The sequence below is a fragment of the Xenopus laevis genome, chromosome 5L (assembly GCF_017654675.1).
Source record: "Xenopus laevis strain J_2021 chromosome 5L, Xenopus_laevis_v10.1, whole genome shotgun sequence".
Taxonomy (NCBI): domain Eukaryota; kingdom Metazoa; phylum Chordata; class Amphibia; order Anura; family Pipidae; genus Xenopus; species Xenopus laevis.
Genome location: NC_054379.1, coordinates 121,075,966 through 121,094,285, shown reverse-complemented (window position 1 = coordinate 121,094,285; position 18,320 = coordinate 121,075,966). Strand labels below are relative to the sequence as shown.

At 36.8% G+C, this 18,320-nt stretch overlaps 1 protein-coding gene across 2 annotated transcripts in view; it reads right to left on the bottom strand.

Annotated features, from left to right (window-relative positions):
* Positions 1-17,641, bottom strand: part of LOC108717032 (maltase-glucoamylase, intestinal) — a 124,217-nt gene extending 106,576 nt beyond the window's left edge. Inside the window, exons 1-3 of one of the 2 annotated variants that reach the window (XM_018263744.2) lie at positions 17,535-17,641; positions 6,536-6,593; positions 832-955 (exon numbers count right to left, since the gene is read on the bottom strand). In XM_018263744.2, the coding sequence (XP_018119233.1) occupies positions 832-955 (124 nt within the window). In that variant the 5' untranslated portion in view covers positions 6,536-6,593; positions 17,535-17,641. Of the gene's footprint in view, positions 1-831; positions 956-4,099; positions 4,171-6,535; positions 6,594-17,534 lie in introns of those variants that run through there. The other variant, XM_041563350.1, reaches the window with a different exon arrangement.
* Between the last annotated feature and the right edge of the window lie 679 nt (positions 17,642-18,320).

Sequence of the window (18,320 nt, the reverse complement as noted above, 5' to 3'; positions counted from 1 at the left end):
AAATTGAATCCTGCTTGTTCTTCCGGTTATTGACCCTTGTCTGTCTGTTTATTCTGACCTCCCCAAGTTGAACCTTGCCTGCCTGACTATTCTATCCTCTCCAATTCTGATCCTAGCCTGTCTGACCATTCCTTGAACTCTGCTTGCACCGACCTGGCCTGTCTGACTATTCTCTACTCTGCTTGTGCTGGCCCAGTCTGCGCGCCTACGTTTTATTGTCTGGCCTGTCTTCCAAGCTGTGTTGTATTCCATCTAGTATCCTTGGTGAAACGATTGTGCCCCTTTGCTTGTCCAGAACCTTTAGCTTTGCTCCTCTCTTAGTAAGACCTGGCAGCATCCAGTTAGCTAAGGGCTCCTCCCGAGGTAAAAGGCAGCTGTTAAAGGCAGAAGCAAGAGCCGAGACCAGGGAGCATAGCATTGGTTCTGGATTTAGGGTGCCGAACGTGACACAATGCAACTTAGTGAAAACATTGGATATTATACATTAGGGTTCAAATGTGGGAGGTTTCACTTGCCTTAACCCTATATGCATATCTATTTATAATACAGATTTTTTTTTACTAAAACTGTGTGCAAATGAAAATATTATAGCAGGTACTGTATGATAACATAATCATTGCTGTTTTGCCCCAAAAAACAACACACAAAAATGTATACATTACCTATATAATAATAATAATAATAATAATAATAATAATAATAATAATATTTAAACCTTGCAACCAGTTGCCACATTTTCATAAATCTAAGTATTCTGTTGATTGTTTATTTTTGATAAAAAGGCTTCTCCATGTTTTATATACTTTAGAATCAAAAGGAAATTAAACTTACTATTTCTGACACCAGATTGTCCTGTAGCAAACAGTGTGACAAGCACAATAGCCACAATTGTCATGATAATGAATAGCACAATGAGGGTGATTTCCAACGAACTAAACTTCCGCTTTTTGCCCATCTGAAAAGAAAAACAAAACTTAGATGTATAAACAAACAAACAATGGCATTAGTATTGTATATTCTGTTATGCTGAAACTGCTGCATAGTAAACATACATTCAAATACAGGAAACCAGTTCCTGAGCTTGATCATTTTGAAATTGGAGCCTAAATTTTCTGAACCATGGGCTGTAAATTACAATCCCTTATATCTGAAATGTTTAAAAGCACTTTTACTTGAATGTATTTTGCTCAAAAATGTTTCAACCTGGAATTGTTCTGCAGTGTTCAAATTTGTCACTATTTCTGTGCAATGTTACACAGTTAAAAGTCCATTATAGGCCATTGCGGTCAGGAAGGCATTTTTTCCCTCTTGAGGCATAATTGGTACTGGCTTCAGGTTGGGTTTTGTCTTACTCTGGATAAAAACAGTGGATACATGATAATAGTGATAATTTGTGGCCATGTTTCCCCATTTCTGGTTTCTGGCATTTCATTAAGGTGCAGTATGTAACAGTGGGGTTCAGTGGGATGGCTGAAGATGATGGGTCCATTAAGGAATCCCCTCGTCATTTTCATTACCATATGTACAGGTCTGACTTTATATAAAATGGATCTACACATTAAAGGGATCATGTCATCAGAAAACATGTTTTTTTCAAAACACACCAGTTAATAGTGCTGCTCCAGCAGAATTCTGCACTGAAATCCATTTCTCAAAAGAGCAAACAGATTTTTTTATATTCAATTTTGAAATCTGACATGGGCTAGACATTTTGTCAATTTCCCAGCTGCCCCTGGTCATGTGACTTGTGCCTGCACTTTAGGAGAGAAATGCTTTCTGGCAGGCTGCTGTTTTTCCTTCTCAATGTAACTGAATGTGTCTCAGTGAGACATGGGTTTTTACTTTTGAGTGTTGTTCTTAGATCTACCAGGCAGCTGTTATCTTTTGTTAGGGAGCTGCTATCTGGTTACCTTCCCATTGTTCTTTTGTTTGGCTGCTGGGGGGGAAGGGAGGGGGTGATATCACTCCAACTTTCAGTACAGCAGTAAAGAGTGATTGAAGTTTATCCGAGCACTAGTCACATGACTTGGGGCAGCTGGGAAATTGACAATATGTCTAGCCCCATATCAGATTTCAAAATTGAATATAAAAAAATCTGTTTGCTCTTTTGAGAAATGGATTCCAGTGCAGAATTCTGCTGGAGCAGCACTATTAACTGATTCATTCTGAAAAAAGTGTTTTTTTCCCATGACAGTATCCCTTTAAATTAAAATGCATAAAACTATTTTTAGCAATCATTTAAAATAATGGGTAGGATTAAGGGAGTAAAACTGTTGAGATAAATTTGTTACATAAAATTTATTCTGGCCTAATATTTTATTATAAAAGGGAAAGCATGATTACATCCAAAAATTAAATATTTGTTACACAAATAAATGGATTGGGCCTGATTAACTAGGGTTACCTAATCACTGGAAAAACATAATATATAAACATGTTACTGGACTGCATTGACTGAAAATAGATACATTTTAAATTAAATGCAATCAGTGCAGTCAGAGATGAACTTTCTATTAATGTCCCTAATTGTTCACATTATAGTAACCTTTTCAATAATCTGACATAGCTTTTCTCTCCCGTGTATATCTTTTATAGCAATAGCTCTTCTGTGTCTTTCAAAACCAACTCTTCTGTAAAGATGATTGATTTGTCTTACAACCTCCAGTAAATGCTAACATATGTGTATTTTTAGCATCTGTATTAATGTTCTTGTGTGTAAATCTGATCTTTTTAGCATGTGATTTGCTAGGATATACCAGCTCTTCATCTGTATCATAATCTCTAGAGAACCAGAATGCTTACAAAACTTAGGATGCCTGCTATTGCTGACAGACAGTACCAAAGTACAAGATCTGCACAGTCAACTGTTCAATCTAGTGTGAAGTATGACATAATACCCTTAATGTTTAACTGTAAACTGGTTACAAAATGTACTAAACTTAATCTCTAGCTTTCAGATCAACACACCAAGGCTCAGAAGCTTCAAATGCATTTTAACAGACAGCATAAAAATTCTATTTTGAATATTATGTTTTAAGTACATAGAATGTAATGTGAACAACTCTATTAAAATTTAACAGAAGTCATGGTTTACATTGGATATTGTGAAATACCATTTAATGCATCATAAAATGTATTTGCATACAGGTGTGCATAACACCTAAGATAAACCATATAAATTAACTTTTAAAACATACAAATATCCAGATAGAGATGTTTTTAATCCTGCTGGTGTATGATAATTTAAACATATAACACTGTGTGTGTGTATTTACACACATTTTCCAGGGAACCAGAATAAAAAAATTTAATTTGGGAAAACATAAAATGAGAGTAAGTTGATTTTGTGTTTTCTTATAAAAATGGTATAAGCTGAAAAAAAATACTTTAAAATGTGGTAAAAGTAACAGTCACAGGGCATAAACAGATTTTTTTTTAAGGAAAATTGGCCTAAATTATGATGTTGAATACAAGGAAATTGATTTTTAATCCAGAAAATTCTCCTATTGAAATGCATTAGAAAACATGAAAGAACATGTTTATAGTTAGGACAGTTAGGATTTATAAATGTTCTAATATTTTCAAAAGGTTTTGCCCTTTTTAATCTGTTTTGAAATCTTAAAATGGATGTTCTCCCTGCTGCCTTTATTCACTATGAATGCATCAAACCCTCTTCTCAGTTACAGCTATCCCAGCTTCAATCAATCAATTCATATAGTAAGAGGAGAGCACGCCAAAGTAGCAAAACACTGTGAATGTGTTTATTTAAAGACTAATACACTACATGTTTCGGGTCTTAAATACCCTTTTTACACTTGAAAAAGGGTATGTAAGATCGGAAACATGTAGTGTAGTAGTCTTTAAATAAACACATTCACAGTGTTTTGCTACTTTGGCGTGCTCTCCTCTTACTATATGAATTGATTGAAATCTTAAAATGATTTAAAACAAATGTGCTTTGCCAAGCAGGCATTATTTCTGTATTTGCATGCTTACAGTTCTCGTTTTAGGGATTTCTTATAATAGTTACCTCTGTTAAATGTAATGAAAATATTTACATTTATTAATGTATTAGTATTATGTAAGCTAATCTCGTTACCTTGAAGCTTTTTTCCTCCCTCTCTCGTCTTGTTTCTCTGACAAAGAGGACTTTAAACACAAGGAGAGGTATCTTTATATTCCCAGGGACCATTTATGTGTTTATTGCTATGTGCACTTGACAATTAGTTAGTGATTATATCAGTAAAATGGTTATTTAAAACTTATTAACAGCATGTACAGTATATCTGCTCAGTATTATAAATACTAAATTTTCACTGGGGACAGTTCAGATATAAATTTTCTTTGATTCAAAGTTACTTTTTGCTGAATCATTCAAATGATTTGGAAAAAGTTAATTTCCATAAGTGAAAGCAATGAAACTTACTGACACACAAAAAATATTACACCAAATCACTTTTGCATTTGTTGTGTCTTCTGGCAGCTGAGTTTATTTAAAGTGATTTTGAATACAGACCCATTGTTAAGGGCCTTTATGGAACCTGAAAATGCCCTTGACTGGAATGTGTAATATGCAAAAGTAATTGTTATTCTTACTTGACATATGTAAATCACTATAATGCCTGCTTTTACTAAGTTGAGTGCCCCTCAACCCTTTTTTTTTTGGGTTGGGACTATGGAAATAAATTCCTCTTATCCAGAACTGTGGCACCCTTCCTTATAAATAATAGTATTGACTAATGGTCTAGAGCAGTGCTCTCCAACTTCTGTGGTACAGAGGGCAGGGTTTTCTATGGCCTACATGGCGGAGGGCCAATATTGGAAGCCAGTGTTGACCACTCCCTGTTTTTAAACCACACCCAAGTTACAACAAGACCATGTCCACATTAATTGTGGTAGCACACCAAAAAACCAAAGGGTTGGTGCCAGGGGTGACCCTGGCCCCTCCACCGCCTGAGGCAGCAGCAGTTGCTGTCCCCCCTCCACCATGCACTTACCTTTTTGTGCCTGAGGGGGTCTAGGGGAGTCCACAAGGGTGGCAGAGAGGGCCAGTACGCTAGCGCAGAGAGCCTAACTGCTCTCTGCGCTAGAAGAGCCAAATTTCTGGTTTGCTGCCCCTGGTACCTAGTGGGGTGCTGTCGCTTGAGGCCTCAACTCTGGTTGGTGCTCACTGAAGGGATATCACTTATCATTCATATGTGAAAAAAGTTAAGTCATTTTAAGACACACCCTTAAATCCATGTGCCTCATACTTTCCTGTGGATAACACAGAACCCCCCCCAGCACATGATTAAACACCTTAGGGGGCCCTAACAATAATTTGCAAATGCTGACAAACCCCCAGAACAAATACCAGGCTTATGTTCCACAGGCAGATCAGGGCACACACAAACAGAGTATGGCACACACAGGGAGCAAAGGGAAGGCAGAGTATGGCACACCCAAGGAGAATAGGGCATTTTGATACACACAGGGAGCATAGGGCAGGCAGAGTATGGCACACACAGGGAGCACTGGACAGGCAGAGCATGGAACACCCCGGGAGCAAAGGGCAGGCAGAGTACAGCATACCCAGGGAGTTTAGGGCATGCAAAGTATGGGACACACAGGGAGCATAGGGAAGGCAGAACATAGCAGGAGACTGGGAAACTTATCAGGACCACTCTAAAATGTACTACATACAGTGGCACAGTGCTGATGCCCCTTGAGAAGTTTGCATGAATGTGAACCGGTGAACAATATGGGCAGTTTCAGTTTGGGTATATGGTGGAACAGTACAGGGCTTTAGGGTGTGAACAATAGAGGTGTTACAAATATGAACAATGCTGGGGTATTACATGTGTGAACAATGCAGGAGCTGAGTTTGAATTTGAGGTGTAAACAATGCAGGGGCCAGTTAATCTCTGTAGTTATCATATTTTATGCAAGGTAAGCAGACACAGCAGGTAGACTTTGATGTGGGTGGCCACACAAGGGGGGGGGTCACGGGCCGCCAGTTGGACAGCATTGGTCTAGAGCTTTCCCATACTCCTTGTATGTTTCTTGTCTATTAATGCAAAGATATAAAACACTGCACCTGGACAAATCAAAATATGCCCCAAAAAGGTACCAATGCTATTGGTGTAAATGCTGAAAGATATGCAATCTTAGATGCCTATACTATGTTGCAGACCCTATAATCAAACATATACTTTACAGTAAATTACAAATGAATTTTATAAATCAAAATCCATCACTATCATCCAACAGGTTCCATAAAACAAAATTAACAAAATAATTTTAAAAATAGAGAGAACAACTTGGAAAGAGATACATGTAACAAATTAGGCATACGGGATGAGAAGTGCATAGTTTAGGCTACAGTATGTCAAATGCAAAAAATATAATGCATCTTGCAATCCATATGTATAGCATCCTATCTTCTTTTACTATATGAACATTGCTTTTTACTACTTACCTATTCTTACCAGTTGAGGTGGTGTCAGATCTTGACTAAAAGAATGTGTCTAATGTAAAAAAATTATTTAGGTCTTACCTACAGTACTTGGTAGTAGGAGTCAGATGATGCTCTTGATCCTCCAACAAAGGAGACACTAAGGAACATAGAAGAAAGTGAGTCAATCATTTTTATTAGCACATCAAGCCATTAGTATAAATGGGTGAACATCATAATTAGGACTGGGATTAATATTTATTTACATACACCACTCCATTCAGTCAGGATTCGATGGGATGGTAGTCAATGCATAAAAATTCCACTTCTATTTACAGTACTATATGCTAACCAGTCAAAAAAAAAATCCAAAATAAAGCACAGCATATTATATGTTACGTGCATTTTTTAACAAAAGTGTTATACAAATAGACACACTGATAGATTTTCACGTTTTCATTTCTGCCACAGGCACTGCTAGGACTTTATCAACAACCACAAAAACAAGTTCCAGTTTTGCATCTAAATACCTGTAACAGTGAAGGTATTATTAGATGGATATACTCATATATTCCAAAGTATTTTTGCTTCCTCCAAAGTATTTTTTTAGCTTCCAAAGCTATCTTTTATAACCAGTCCTATAAACAATTATATTTGAACCTGAACTCGAGTGGTCATTAAGTTAGGCAAATCCCAGATGGAAAAGGAGCTGTGGTACTTGTGAACAAAAAACTTAGTAGTAACAATAAATGTCAGTCAGCAGCTGTGAGGGCAAATGAGGATTTGAGCTGTATTAATATAAATAGTTTCCCAGGAAGGTACCTCTTCCCATTTAAAAGCAAAAGCAAAGCCCATTCTAGAATATTCAGTTTCAGTAATAAGGATATTAAAGGGATAATGTCATGGGAAAACATTTTCTATTTCAAAATGAATCAGTTAACAGTGCTGATCCAGGAGACTTCTGCACTGACATTCGTTTTTTAAAAAAACAAACAGATTTTTTAACATTTAATTTTGAAATCTGATGTGGCATGTTGTTAGTTTCCCAGGTGCCCTCATGTGACTGCTCTGATAAACTTCAGTCACTCTTTACTGCTGCACTGCAAGTTGGAGTGATAGCACCCCACTCCTCCCCCCCCCCCGCAGCAGCCCATCAGAAGAACAATGGGAAGGTAACCAAATAACAGCTCTTTATCTCTGGTAGATATGATAATAGCACTCAATTGTAAAATTCCAAGTCCCACTGTGACTCCTTCAGTTACATTGAGTAGGAGAATCAATAGCCTGAGATGGCTGCCTACATACCAATATTACAGCTAAAAAAATACAGTTGTTCGTTTATGAATAATATTTTACGTCAGAGTGAAATATTTACAGTGTAATTTGGAAATAGAAATCATGACAGATCTCTGTAATGAAAGAGAAAAAGACCAAAGACAAGGAACTAAATTGATAGTAGGGGTATGGAAGGCTAAGTTGCGATTGTTTACAAATATGTGCTTAAGCAAAGATATGAGAACTATGTATATATATGTGGGAACCATACAAAAAACTCTCTGATGCGTTATTCAACAGCAGAGCCTTCCAGAGAATGCAAGGACATCTATTGAGATTAGAACAGAGAAGGTTCCATGTTAAGATAAGCAAAGGGTATTTTTACGGTGAAAGCTGTGAAGTTGTGTAATTCCTTTCCTGAAGCAGTTGTGCTAGCAGATACATTAGATAAGTTTCAACAAAATGTTTCGTTCTTGGAATGTGAAAAAATGCAGAATTACTGAAATTAGCTCTTCAGATACTAATTGTACTGCCCTCTGAAAGTCAGCGAGGAATTTTCTGAAGCATATTGGAGAGGCTTTTGTTGGGGTTTTCACCTTACTCTGGATCAACTAGCATTTATACAGGCTGACATTAAGTTGAAATACATGGATTCATTTTTCAATCTCATCTACTAAGTATTTATTATATCCTTGAATCACGAGCAGCGTGCTTGAAATGCCACTGGTTTCTCTTCTGGCACCCACAGATATGTAAGGTAGAGAGAAAATGTAACAAGGGGTATATACTTCATTTGTAATAACATTTTCCATTTTCACACAAAACTGGCTGTGGAATAGCTGTATGTTTCTCCTTTCCTACCATTGTATTTTCTTTAGCTTTTCAAAAAGTATTATATTTTTAAGTCTACCACTTTTCTATATCATTATTAATTTCAGTGCATTATTACTTCATTATTTTCGCTGCTTCTTTCACTATCATGTCACCTAGGCTTAGTGCATGTTAATCTCGATCACTTTGTGTTCACCCTTGTGCCAGTCATTGTTTATAGTTAAATGTGTGTCATTGTTGTCAGGCCTGGATTTACATAGGGGGTGCGCCTAGGCCTGCTGTAGTTTATCGTCCCAGTCCTCTCCCTGTTATTTAAGCAAATTTTCATCATTGTGACCGAAGCTATGGGTATTGGCGCATGGGAAATTTAAAAAACGATTTTATCTCCTGTGCATCCCCAGTGTTTCTGAACCAATGTGGGTGTGGTTGGGCAGCATGCCGCCTCCTAAAATCCTGCCGCCCTAGGCCCGGGCCTTGGTGGCCTTTCCACAAATCCGGGCCTGATTGTTGTTGTCCACTATGTCAGGGGTGTATGATTGACTGATGAGTTTCAGAACTAGGTAAGGGTACTGATAATACATAAACAGGTTTTAGTAAATTATTTGAAGTAAACTACCGAAATCTCAGCTGGATGATGATCATTTTAAATTCTTTTAAATACTTCCTAACATTTGTATGTGCAGCAGATTACTGGCTGAGTGAAAGTGACCACACTTTCTTCTTGCTTTCTTCCATATCAGATTCAACTAGAGTCAACACATGGCCATCACTAAACACCAAATACAAACTAATTTATCTTTATCCAGTGGAAGGTGCACACCGTCAGTTGTTAATCTTTTATTAGAAGGCTGTTAGTATAAAATTCCCCTGGATACTCCGTCCTGATATCCATAAATCATGTAACTGTATCAGAGAAGGTGGGAAAACATACAGCAGGCAGAATAACTGCTAATAAGTTTTTATTTTATTTCCCAACTGTCAGACTTGCAGATTCCACAGCATTTAGATCCTTCAACATATGTCCAATTAATCACTATGTCCTCTTCTGGATTTGGTTGGCAAATTGTTTTTCCTTTGTTTACCTCCACAGGTTTTTGTAAGAGATAATATAGGACCAGAACATTCAGGGGGATCTTTGCAAGCACCAGCTGAAAAAAGATTCAGTGCCGTCAATGATCTTAGAAACCGGTTTTGTAGCAATATAAGTGTTTATATACCTTACAATCCTAAATTTAGTCGACAGTGATTTTTCTCTGGCTGTTAACAATGTCTATTGTGTCCGTTTTTTCAACTGCAGTCAGCTGTGATCTTGGATGTAAGCGTAGACAGTTATTGCTTTTGTCTTGTCAGAGTTCAGCTTCAGTCAAGCTACATTTTCAAGATCTTGTATTCTTCCTGTCCTGTCTCTATGTCTGTGACATAAGGCAGAATTAATCAATGTATCCCATTACATATGCTCATTGTAACTTCTGAGATACAGAAGTCCTGGGATGAGGTTGGGGTCCACAATCATGAGCTTTGGCAGTATGTTATCATTTGTCATATCTAGTTGCTCTGGTCTTTCTAAGCTGAGCTCTAACACCCCAGAAAATTGATAATGCAGATAATGGGGGAAATATTGCCCTGCACTAATAGCAGATACCTTCAAATAGAGTATAAATTATGTTCCCTCAAAGTGACTAAGCATAAAAATACATTATAGCCAGAGTAAATCGAACAAGGGTAGAAACTGTAGTGGAAAAACCACCTACTGTTGGAGTTCAGGAGGTCACTGATTGATAAGAGGAAAGCAAGAGTCATCACTTAGTGGATGTTTTCATCATCTGAGACCTAGAAGCACCTACCTATTCTGGATATTCAAACAAAAACAAGTCCTGTGTTCTGAATACTCAATAACCAAAAAAATTTACATACAAGCGAACAGACCAAAACAAGTATGTGTTCCTCAGATTGAAACCTAAAGAAATAAAATATGCTAAACAGAGCTTCACACTGGAAAACCAGAAACAGTTTTCAGGAATGAAACTAAAAACAATCATAACCGACCTCCTCATAACAGCCAAAGCCAATTCCCACAATGGATAAAAATACCCAGCTGAATACGTAAGGCATATGGGAGATATAGCTGCCACACTGCATTATTGCTAAAATAAATGTTATGAGATATGACTCTCGTGACTTCAATATCTGAAACACTCTGCAATATTTCATCTGCACTGTAACCCTGTTGACAGAATAATATCTATGTAATTTAGTTTATGTAAAATACACATAATTACTAAGTATTTTCAAGAAACTAAAATTGTCAACTGTATCTGCTTTAAATAGGCTTTCGGACAATCACTAATATGATACCATTACTTTTATCACTACAATTGGGGACATACTGTACCATAGTTATTTCCACACCCTACCTTCTGGCAAAGTCAGAGGAATAAAGACAACTATTAACTGCCATATTCATATCGAGCCATTGATCTCTTCTTATTTAACTGATTATCTCATCTTATGTTATATAATCATATGTTTTGCTGACTTCCTATTTTTATAACTGCATGCTGCCTGTTTCTCAAGGACAGTGCTGATACTTTACTCTACTGTATGTGAACAGTAAACATGGCAAAACTCAGTAAAGAAAAGAGTTTATCATGGCAATTCTTTATTGATGTACTGAATAATCTTGCCTCATTCTACAGCCATTAAATTGCTCAGTCAAACTTACAAAATAGTTTCAGGGATAAAATTATATAAAAGGTAGATAATGAACCAAGAGTCTATGACTACTTACCAAACATGACTTTAATATGTACTTGAAATGTAACTAAAAGCAATTTATTTGCATAAGAGAAAAAAAAAATCAGCTTTGTAGGTTGGGCAATAAACTGTACTACAGTTAATAGAAATAGATGACGTAAATTCACTTTGTGAGTTAATGCCTTCTCTCTAGATACTCCAGAAGGTTCGAATGCTGAATGTGTTATCAAAAGATTGGTCTCCGAGGATTTTAGCTACCATATTTTAAAACAGGTGGTTATTGTAATTGTGGTATGCCTTTGGATTCTATCAGTAATGTGTGAGTAATTAAAGTTCTGTTTTTTTTTAATCATACAAAGTGGGCTTCTTACATGCTGTTTGATTTTAGAACTGAGCATGCCAGAAGGCAGATATTTAACAAATAACCCCTATCATTTATAATTTTTGTATTCTCATATGGCCGGGTTATATGTTATTACATTTAGGGGCAGAAAAAAAATCGAATTTTGAATTATTTTTTGTGTACTTCAACTAGGGAATAGTCCAAATTTGATTAGAATTTGAAAAAAATTGATTATCGAAATTTATCATGTACTGTCTCTATAAAAATTCAACTTTGACCATTCGCCATTAGTGATGGGCGAATTTATTCGGCAGGCGCGAATTTGCGGCAAATTTGCGTGATTCGCCGCCAGCGAATAAATTCACGAAACACCCGCGAAAATTCAAAAACGGGCGCCGGCGTCAAAAACGAGACGCCGGCGCCGTTGCGCGAAATTCACAAATCTTCCGGCAAAGCAAAACGGCGCAAATTCGCCCATCACTATTCGCCATCTAAAACCTGCCAAATTGCTGTTTTAGCCTATGGGGACCTCCTAGACTCTATTTGGAGTCAATTGGTGGACTCTGAAAAATCAAAGTTTTTTGGGGGGAAAAACTTTAATTCAATGCGTTATCGCTTCGATTTGTACGACTCTAATTCGGCCGAATATGGACCTATTCGATCAAAAACGGAGCTATTCGGCCAAAAGAAAACTTTGACTTCATTTCGGTTGGTCTTTTTGAATTTGAATTTCAAAGTTTTTCAAATTTGAAATTCGGCCCTTGATAAATATGCCCCTTAATATTGTAATACTCTCTTTAATTCATTATGGTTTTGAAGTCCCTCTCAAAAATATAAAGGGTAAAAGTGGCCATAGACGCAAAGATCTGCTCGTTTGGCGACATCACCAAATGAGCAAATCTTTCCCCGATATGCCATTAACGAACATGGCTATAATCTTTCCCTGATATGCCATTAACGAACATGGCTATATCGGGGGTAATTTGAACGTTCGGCCGATCTCTACCCGACGAAAGATTTCGGCACTATCCTTGATTCGTACGATAGGATCTGTGCGTCTATGGCCATTATTAGTTAATTAGGCTAGTTTAAGTGATAACAATCAAGCAAGAAACATGAGATGAAGAGCCCAAACGCTACCTGACTTCCCTTGGAATCTGTCATGACAGATACTGGGATAACCTTTTTAACTTTTATAACTTTGATGATGAGGGATATTGAAGTTTCCACAAGTGTAGTATGATTACATGGCTCTTCCCATGCTTTTTGCTTGCAGGTTAACAGCTTAAGTGACATAGTTACTCTATGCCTTTTGCTATTCTATGCTAATGCTGTAAAACAAACACTACTTAAGTGCCATAATTATTTTAATGTAGTTAAATAATATTAAATAATGACAATATTGCCATTAATTATTTACATATCAGCTGCAGTCAGTTTGAGATAGCTTATCTGCATGTAATGTATTTCTTTGGATGATGCATAGTTTTATTTACCGGGCATGCATTTATCATTTGTTCAGGTGATGAACATAGACGGAGGTTGAAAGAAAAATATGGATACAAAGTTCATTAAATTCAACCTTTGCAACACCACATCATGATATTCTGCTGCAAAAATAGAACTTGTCTACCAGTTAGCAATAGCTATAGTAGTAACTTGTTGTGGAGGTTTTTTTTTTGGAGAAGCGCTGCCAGTGACAGAGCTCGTATTTACTGAAACTGTATTTATTCCAATATATTTTGTCGCATAATGTCACTTGCCACCCCTGAGGAAGGCTACATTATGTGACCAAGACATTGGAATTACTGGAGAGTATATTTGTATCATTTGAAATGTTTCTGGTGAGTGTAGTTACTTATAAACTTTGACTACGATTTTCTTTTTTTGCATCAGATTCGATTCAGTGAGAAAAAGGTCACGTGAAAACTCATGGACGAGATTCGATTTGAAATGCAATTCAATTCAGAAAAAGTTATCTCACAGTTTATCATTTGAAAACTCTGTCTATGGGAAAAAAACTGAAACTGATTTTGAAAAAAAGTTTTTTCGGTTTGAATTGAATCTCGTCCATGACTTTTCACATGATAAACCAGGAGATACATTTTTCTCACTGAATTAAATCATTAAAGATTAGAACCAGTTCACAGTGAACAACAATGTTAGCTAATAAAGTAGAAGAGTGAAAAGGGGATGGTAAACAGGGTCATTGTTAATGTAAAGTTATCCATCCCTGGGGACAAAACATACCCACAGCAAGTGAAAATGTATTTGTTTTTATAAATATAAGTAAATAATTTACAGGAAAATTTATACATTTCTTCCTTTGATAAATCTGCATCTATGTCTGGTCTTCCAATGATATTTTGCAACTACCCAGTTTAGCAGAGAATGTATATTTAATAAGTACTACACAATCTTTTATCAGCAAGTAAAAGACCATATAGTATTAAATTTGCATTCATACCCCAAAAGTCTCCTTGAGTTCATTTGCAAAGACAATGACAGACTGATAAGGAAATGAAGAATAGAAAGTGAAATACTTTATCAATAGATGGTAATGGTAAATATTTACCTGCAAATATCATAGAATGTCTATATCCATAAGGTAAGGTCCATACATTTCTGCATTTAAGCAGTGCATGCATTTAAACACTATGGGGCACATTTACTTAGGGTCGAATATCGAGGGTTAATTAACCCTCAATATTCGACCATCGAAGTTAAATCCTTTGACTTCAAATATCGAAGTCGAAGGATTTAGCACTATTCGTTCAATTTTAATCCATCGATCGAACGATTTTCCTTCGATCAGAAATTGGCTAGAAAGCCTATGGGGACCTTCCCCATAGGCTAACATTGATGTTCGGTAGGTTTTAGGTGGCGAAGTAGGGAGTCAAAGTTTTTTTTAAAGAGACAGTACTTCGACTATTGAATAGTCGAACGATTTTGAGTTTAAATCGTTTGATTCGAAGTCGTAGTCGAAGGTAGCCATGCATCCTTCGACACATCACACATCCTTCTCAATTAAGGAAGCCCCCAACAAACTATCATGGGCAGGCATCAATTTTAAAATTCAGATATTTGTACTGTAATTGTAGAGGTTTTTCTATTTAGAAAATTTGTGTAGGAAAACTTGAATTCCTCAAATGTGTGCTTTAATTAAGATTTTTAGTGAGGTTTTTTATCTTGTTTTTTGCTTAATAAATATTAAAAATGTGTATTTTTTGAACCATTATTCACTTTCAATATTTTTTATGCAAATTTAAATCACAAAAAAAAAACAAAATACAAACTCCTAACAGTTGTTCAGGCTAGAAATTCTCCAGATTGACCAAACCCCCTTATTAATCTTCCATTAAATGCACAGTAATGAATTCAGTTGTCTCTCCAGAAACCAAAGAAGAAACAGATGTGGGAGCACCCTAATACTGTGCTTCCTTAAATGTTAAATGTTTCTACTGTATGTGACTATCTTTAAAGCTATATGAAAATTACCCAGACACAGACTGGAGTAAGTTTACTGGTTAAATGAATAATTCTGTTCAGTCTACACAATGCTTGTATGTTAATGCAAGTACATATGTGGCTGAAAATGAATTGTTGCCAGTTACCCCTGTGAATTGGTAACTGGAAAACAGTTTGAAGGGAGAGATATTTCTCCTAGCTTTATCTCTAACTCCCATATGTACATCCTGGGTTGATTCGCCTAGGAAGTCTCACCTGGGGAATAATCAGCAGGCTAGATTTGCTAGCTGCAGAGAAAGAGTGAAACCGAGAGGGAGATAGACTACATGCTGAAAAGGTTGAGACTTGGAATCTGGGTGAAACAGTCTGGAGTGCTGCTGTTTTGTTTTTCCCAAAGGAAAAGGACTCAGTGAAAGTACTGTGGAGTTGCACGTTTTGGTTTTGGCCCAGGATCCCAGTAGGGGGTAGGGATGTAGCGAACCGCCGATAATGTGTTCGCGAACGCCGTTCGCGAACACCGGCAAAAAATGCGAACAGTTCGCGAACAGTTCGCGAACTTCGAACATCCGAAAATCGTTCGATTCGAACGATCGAAGGATTTTAATCGTTCGATCGAACGATTTTCGTTCGAATCGAACGAAAATCGTTCGATTTTAGCGACCGAATGGTCGAACAATTTTGACGCGAACGCCTATTGGCGAACGTCGCGCGACGTTCGCGAACTTGCGGCGGACGCGAACAGCCGATGTTCGCGCGAACAAGTTCGCCGCAGAACAGTCCGCGACATCCCTAGTAGGGGGCCGGTACTAGAGAGGGAAAATACCCTGTGTATTAGTTAGAGTCCGAGTGTGGCAAGGATTTTGTTTGTTTTATTTTGCTTTGTACCTGTTTGCTCACAGAGTCTGAACATATAAACAATAAATGTACTTTAACCTGTTAAAGAACTGACTGTTTGTCTGATCCTGCTCACATCCCATATACAGTAAATGCAATGAACATTGTCTATCCTAGGGCTGTTATGTTCTTTTTTATTGAATTTGTTTTGTTTTGCGAATAAATGTAGCACAATTTGTACAATTTTTTGTTTCATGTGGGCCAAGACATGGCCACTGTGTTCTTGGATGTGCAGCTGTCCATTATTTTGTTTTTAAAATACAAAAACATTCTTTGTAGATCAATAGAAAAGTTCTATCATTTGAACTGAATGTGGGGTGCCCTTGTACTGTAGCAGACCATATGTAAAAAGCCTATAGCTACAGAAAAATGCAATTAATTATATAATGTATTTGTGATATTCAGGACAACTGAAGATACATCAAGCAAGGAACATGCCGCTATCATTGGACTATGAGATCTACTTTGAACACGAATCTTTATTGTAGTAATTCTAAGGAACAACAATATCTATTGAGACTGCTCTGGAACAAGGGTCACTGCCTCAAAAGCATGACAGGTACTAAAATAAGTTGTTGTAACCCTTGAGGTGGGGTTTCTGACAGGCGCATCTTATGTACTTTTTTGGAATGAACAGGCATTTTTTTCTGCAAGGCACATTATTGCAGTGTTGGGCAAATCTGGCCCATTTTGCCTCGCTGCAAATTTTTTAAATAGCATAGAATTCAGCAAGTGCATTAAATTCAGTTTCAAACCATGCAACATTTTTTTTTATATTATGCTGTTTTTTTGAGGCAAAACATGGTGAACTATTCCTAGTTATTTGTTTTAGTAGCTACTGAATTACACAAAACTTTAAAATTCTGATATTTGTAATTGTTAAGGTTTTTCTTACTTCAAATAAACTGACAATTTTAAAAAAATCAATGTTACCTTATTTATTGAATACAATCCAAATATAAAACACTCAACTGAATAAAATAAGTATTTTACTTATTTGGTCCTATCTCACAGAGAAGTTTAACCTGGTAACCTGTAACCTCACAAGCAGTCTTCACAAAAAAATAATATTATGCATCAGTTACAAACAGCTTATCTTCTTCCAAATTGTATTTCAGAGCTCACACCCCCAAAATACAGCCAGGACACAATGTTCTGACTCTTCATCTGAGACCTTTACCCTGCTCTCATTTCTCCTCCACAAAGGCCAGCCAGAGACTTATCCCCTTAAATGGCCCAGGCACTTCTCCCCCTAACAGGAGTCTGCTCCATCTAATATTGAGCCTTATCACCAGGCTCAGTGGGAGAGGCTACATTTTCACTTGCAAAGAAATAGCTGCCATCTTTATTACCAGGAATTCTCATAAATATATATCATATATGTTTTTTTCTAAAGACTAGGTGCTTCTGAATTGAATACATGTTCACACAAGTTATCTTTGATTATATGTCTAACATTTACAATAACAAAATGTGTTGAATACAGGCAATTCATTTTAAAATGTGGAATGCACAGTATATTTGTATACTACTGACCTTTAGAGTCATTTGTGGTAGCAATCTGATCTTATCTTCTTGACCTATGCATGGCCTGTCTCACAAAAAACTGGATTGCAATTGCAATGTGTGTTGTTGCCGGAACTGTAGTCCTGGAATTCTGTTATCTGTTTAACAACAAAGATATGCTGAGACAGAGTTTTTTTTCATCCATCATGTGGGGTGGAAAGTGTAAGCCATTAATCCTACTCATTTGTTATACATTTCCCTATTCTGTTAAGTTAAGTTAAAGTTATGCTGCATATTATTATTTCTTGATTTTAGGCAGTGACAATATATGCTATCAAACCCCATAAATGATGAGAGTCAATTCTGTGTTGCCTACTCCCAAGCAGTTCCTATTGACTGTAAAGGGAAGGGACCTGTGCCTATTGCCCATATACTTTGTCTGGGGCATTCTTCCAATAAAAGTCAGTGAGGCACATCGTGATCTATTATCACTTCCATTTGGCTTTTACATGAGCAGAGTATACAGCTACCTAGGTGTGGCTGCAGAGAAAACAAGTCCAGAGCTACCACGTAGCAGTCATTTTAGAAGGAGACCTTATACCATGTAACAATTGTTGTTTGAATAAACTGATCCTATTACCTACTATCTAACTGAAGTATACTAAATACTGTCAAACAGAAACAGTAACTCTACCATTGATGTTTCTGTCAGAGGGAGTAATCAGTTTAATGTGCATACCACTTTTCTATTTGAAAATGACACAGAATGTCTGATAAGCAATTCGACTGATGGCAGGCAAGCTATTTGAAGCAGAA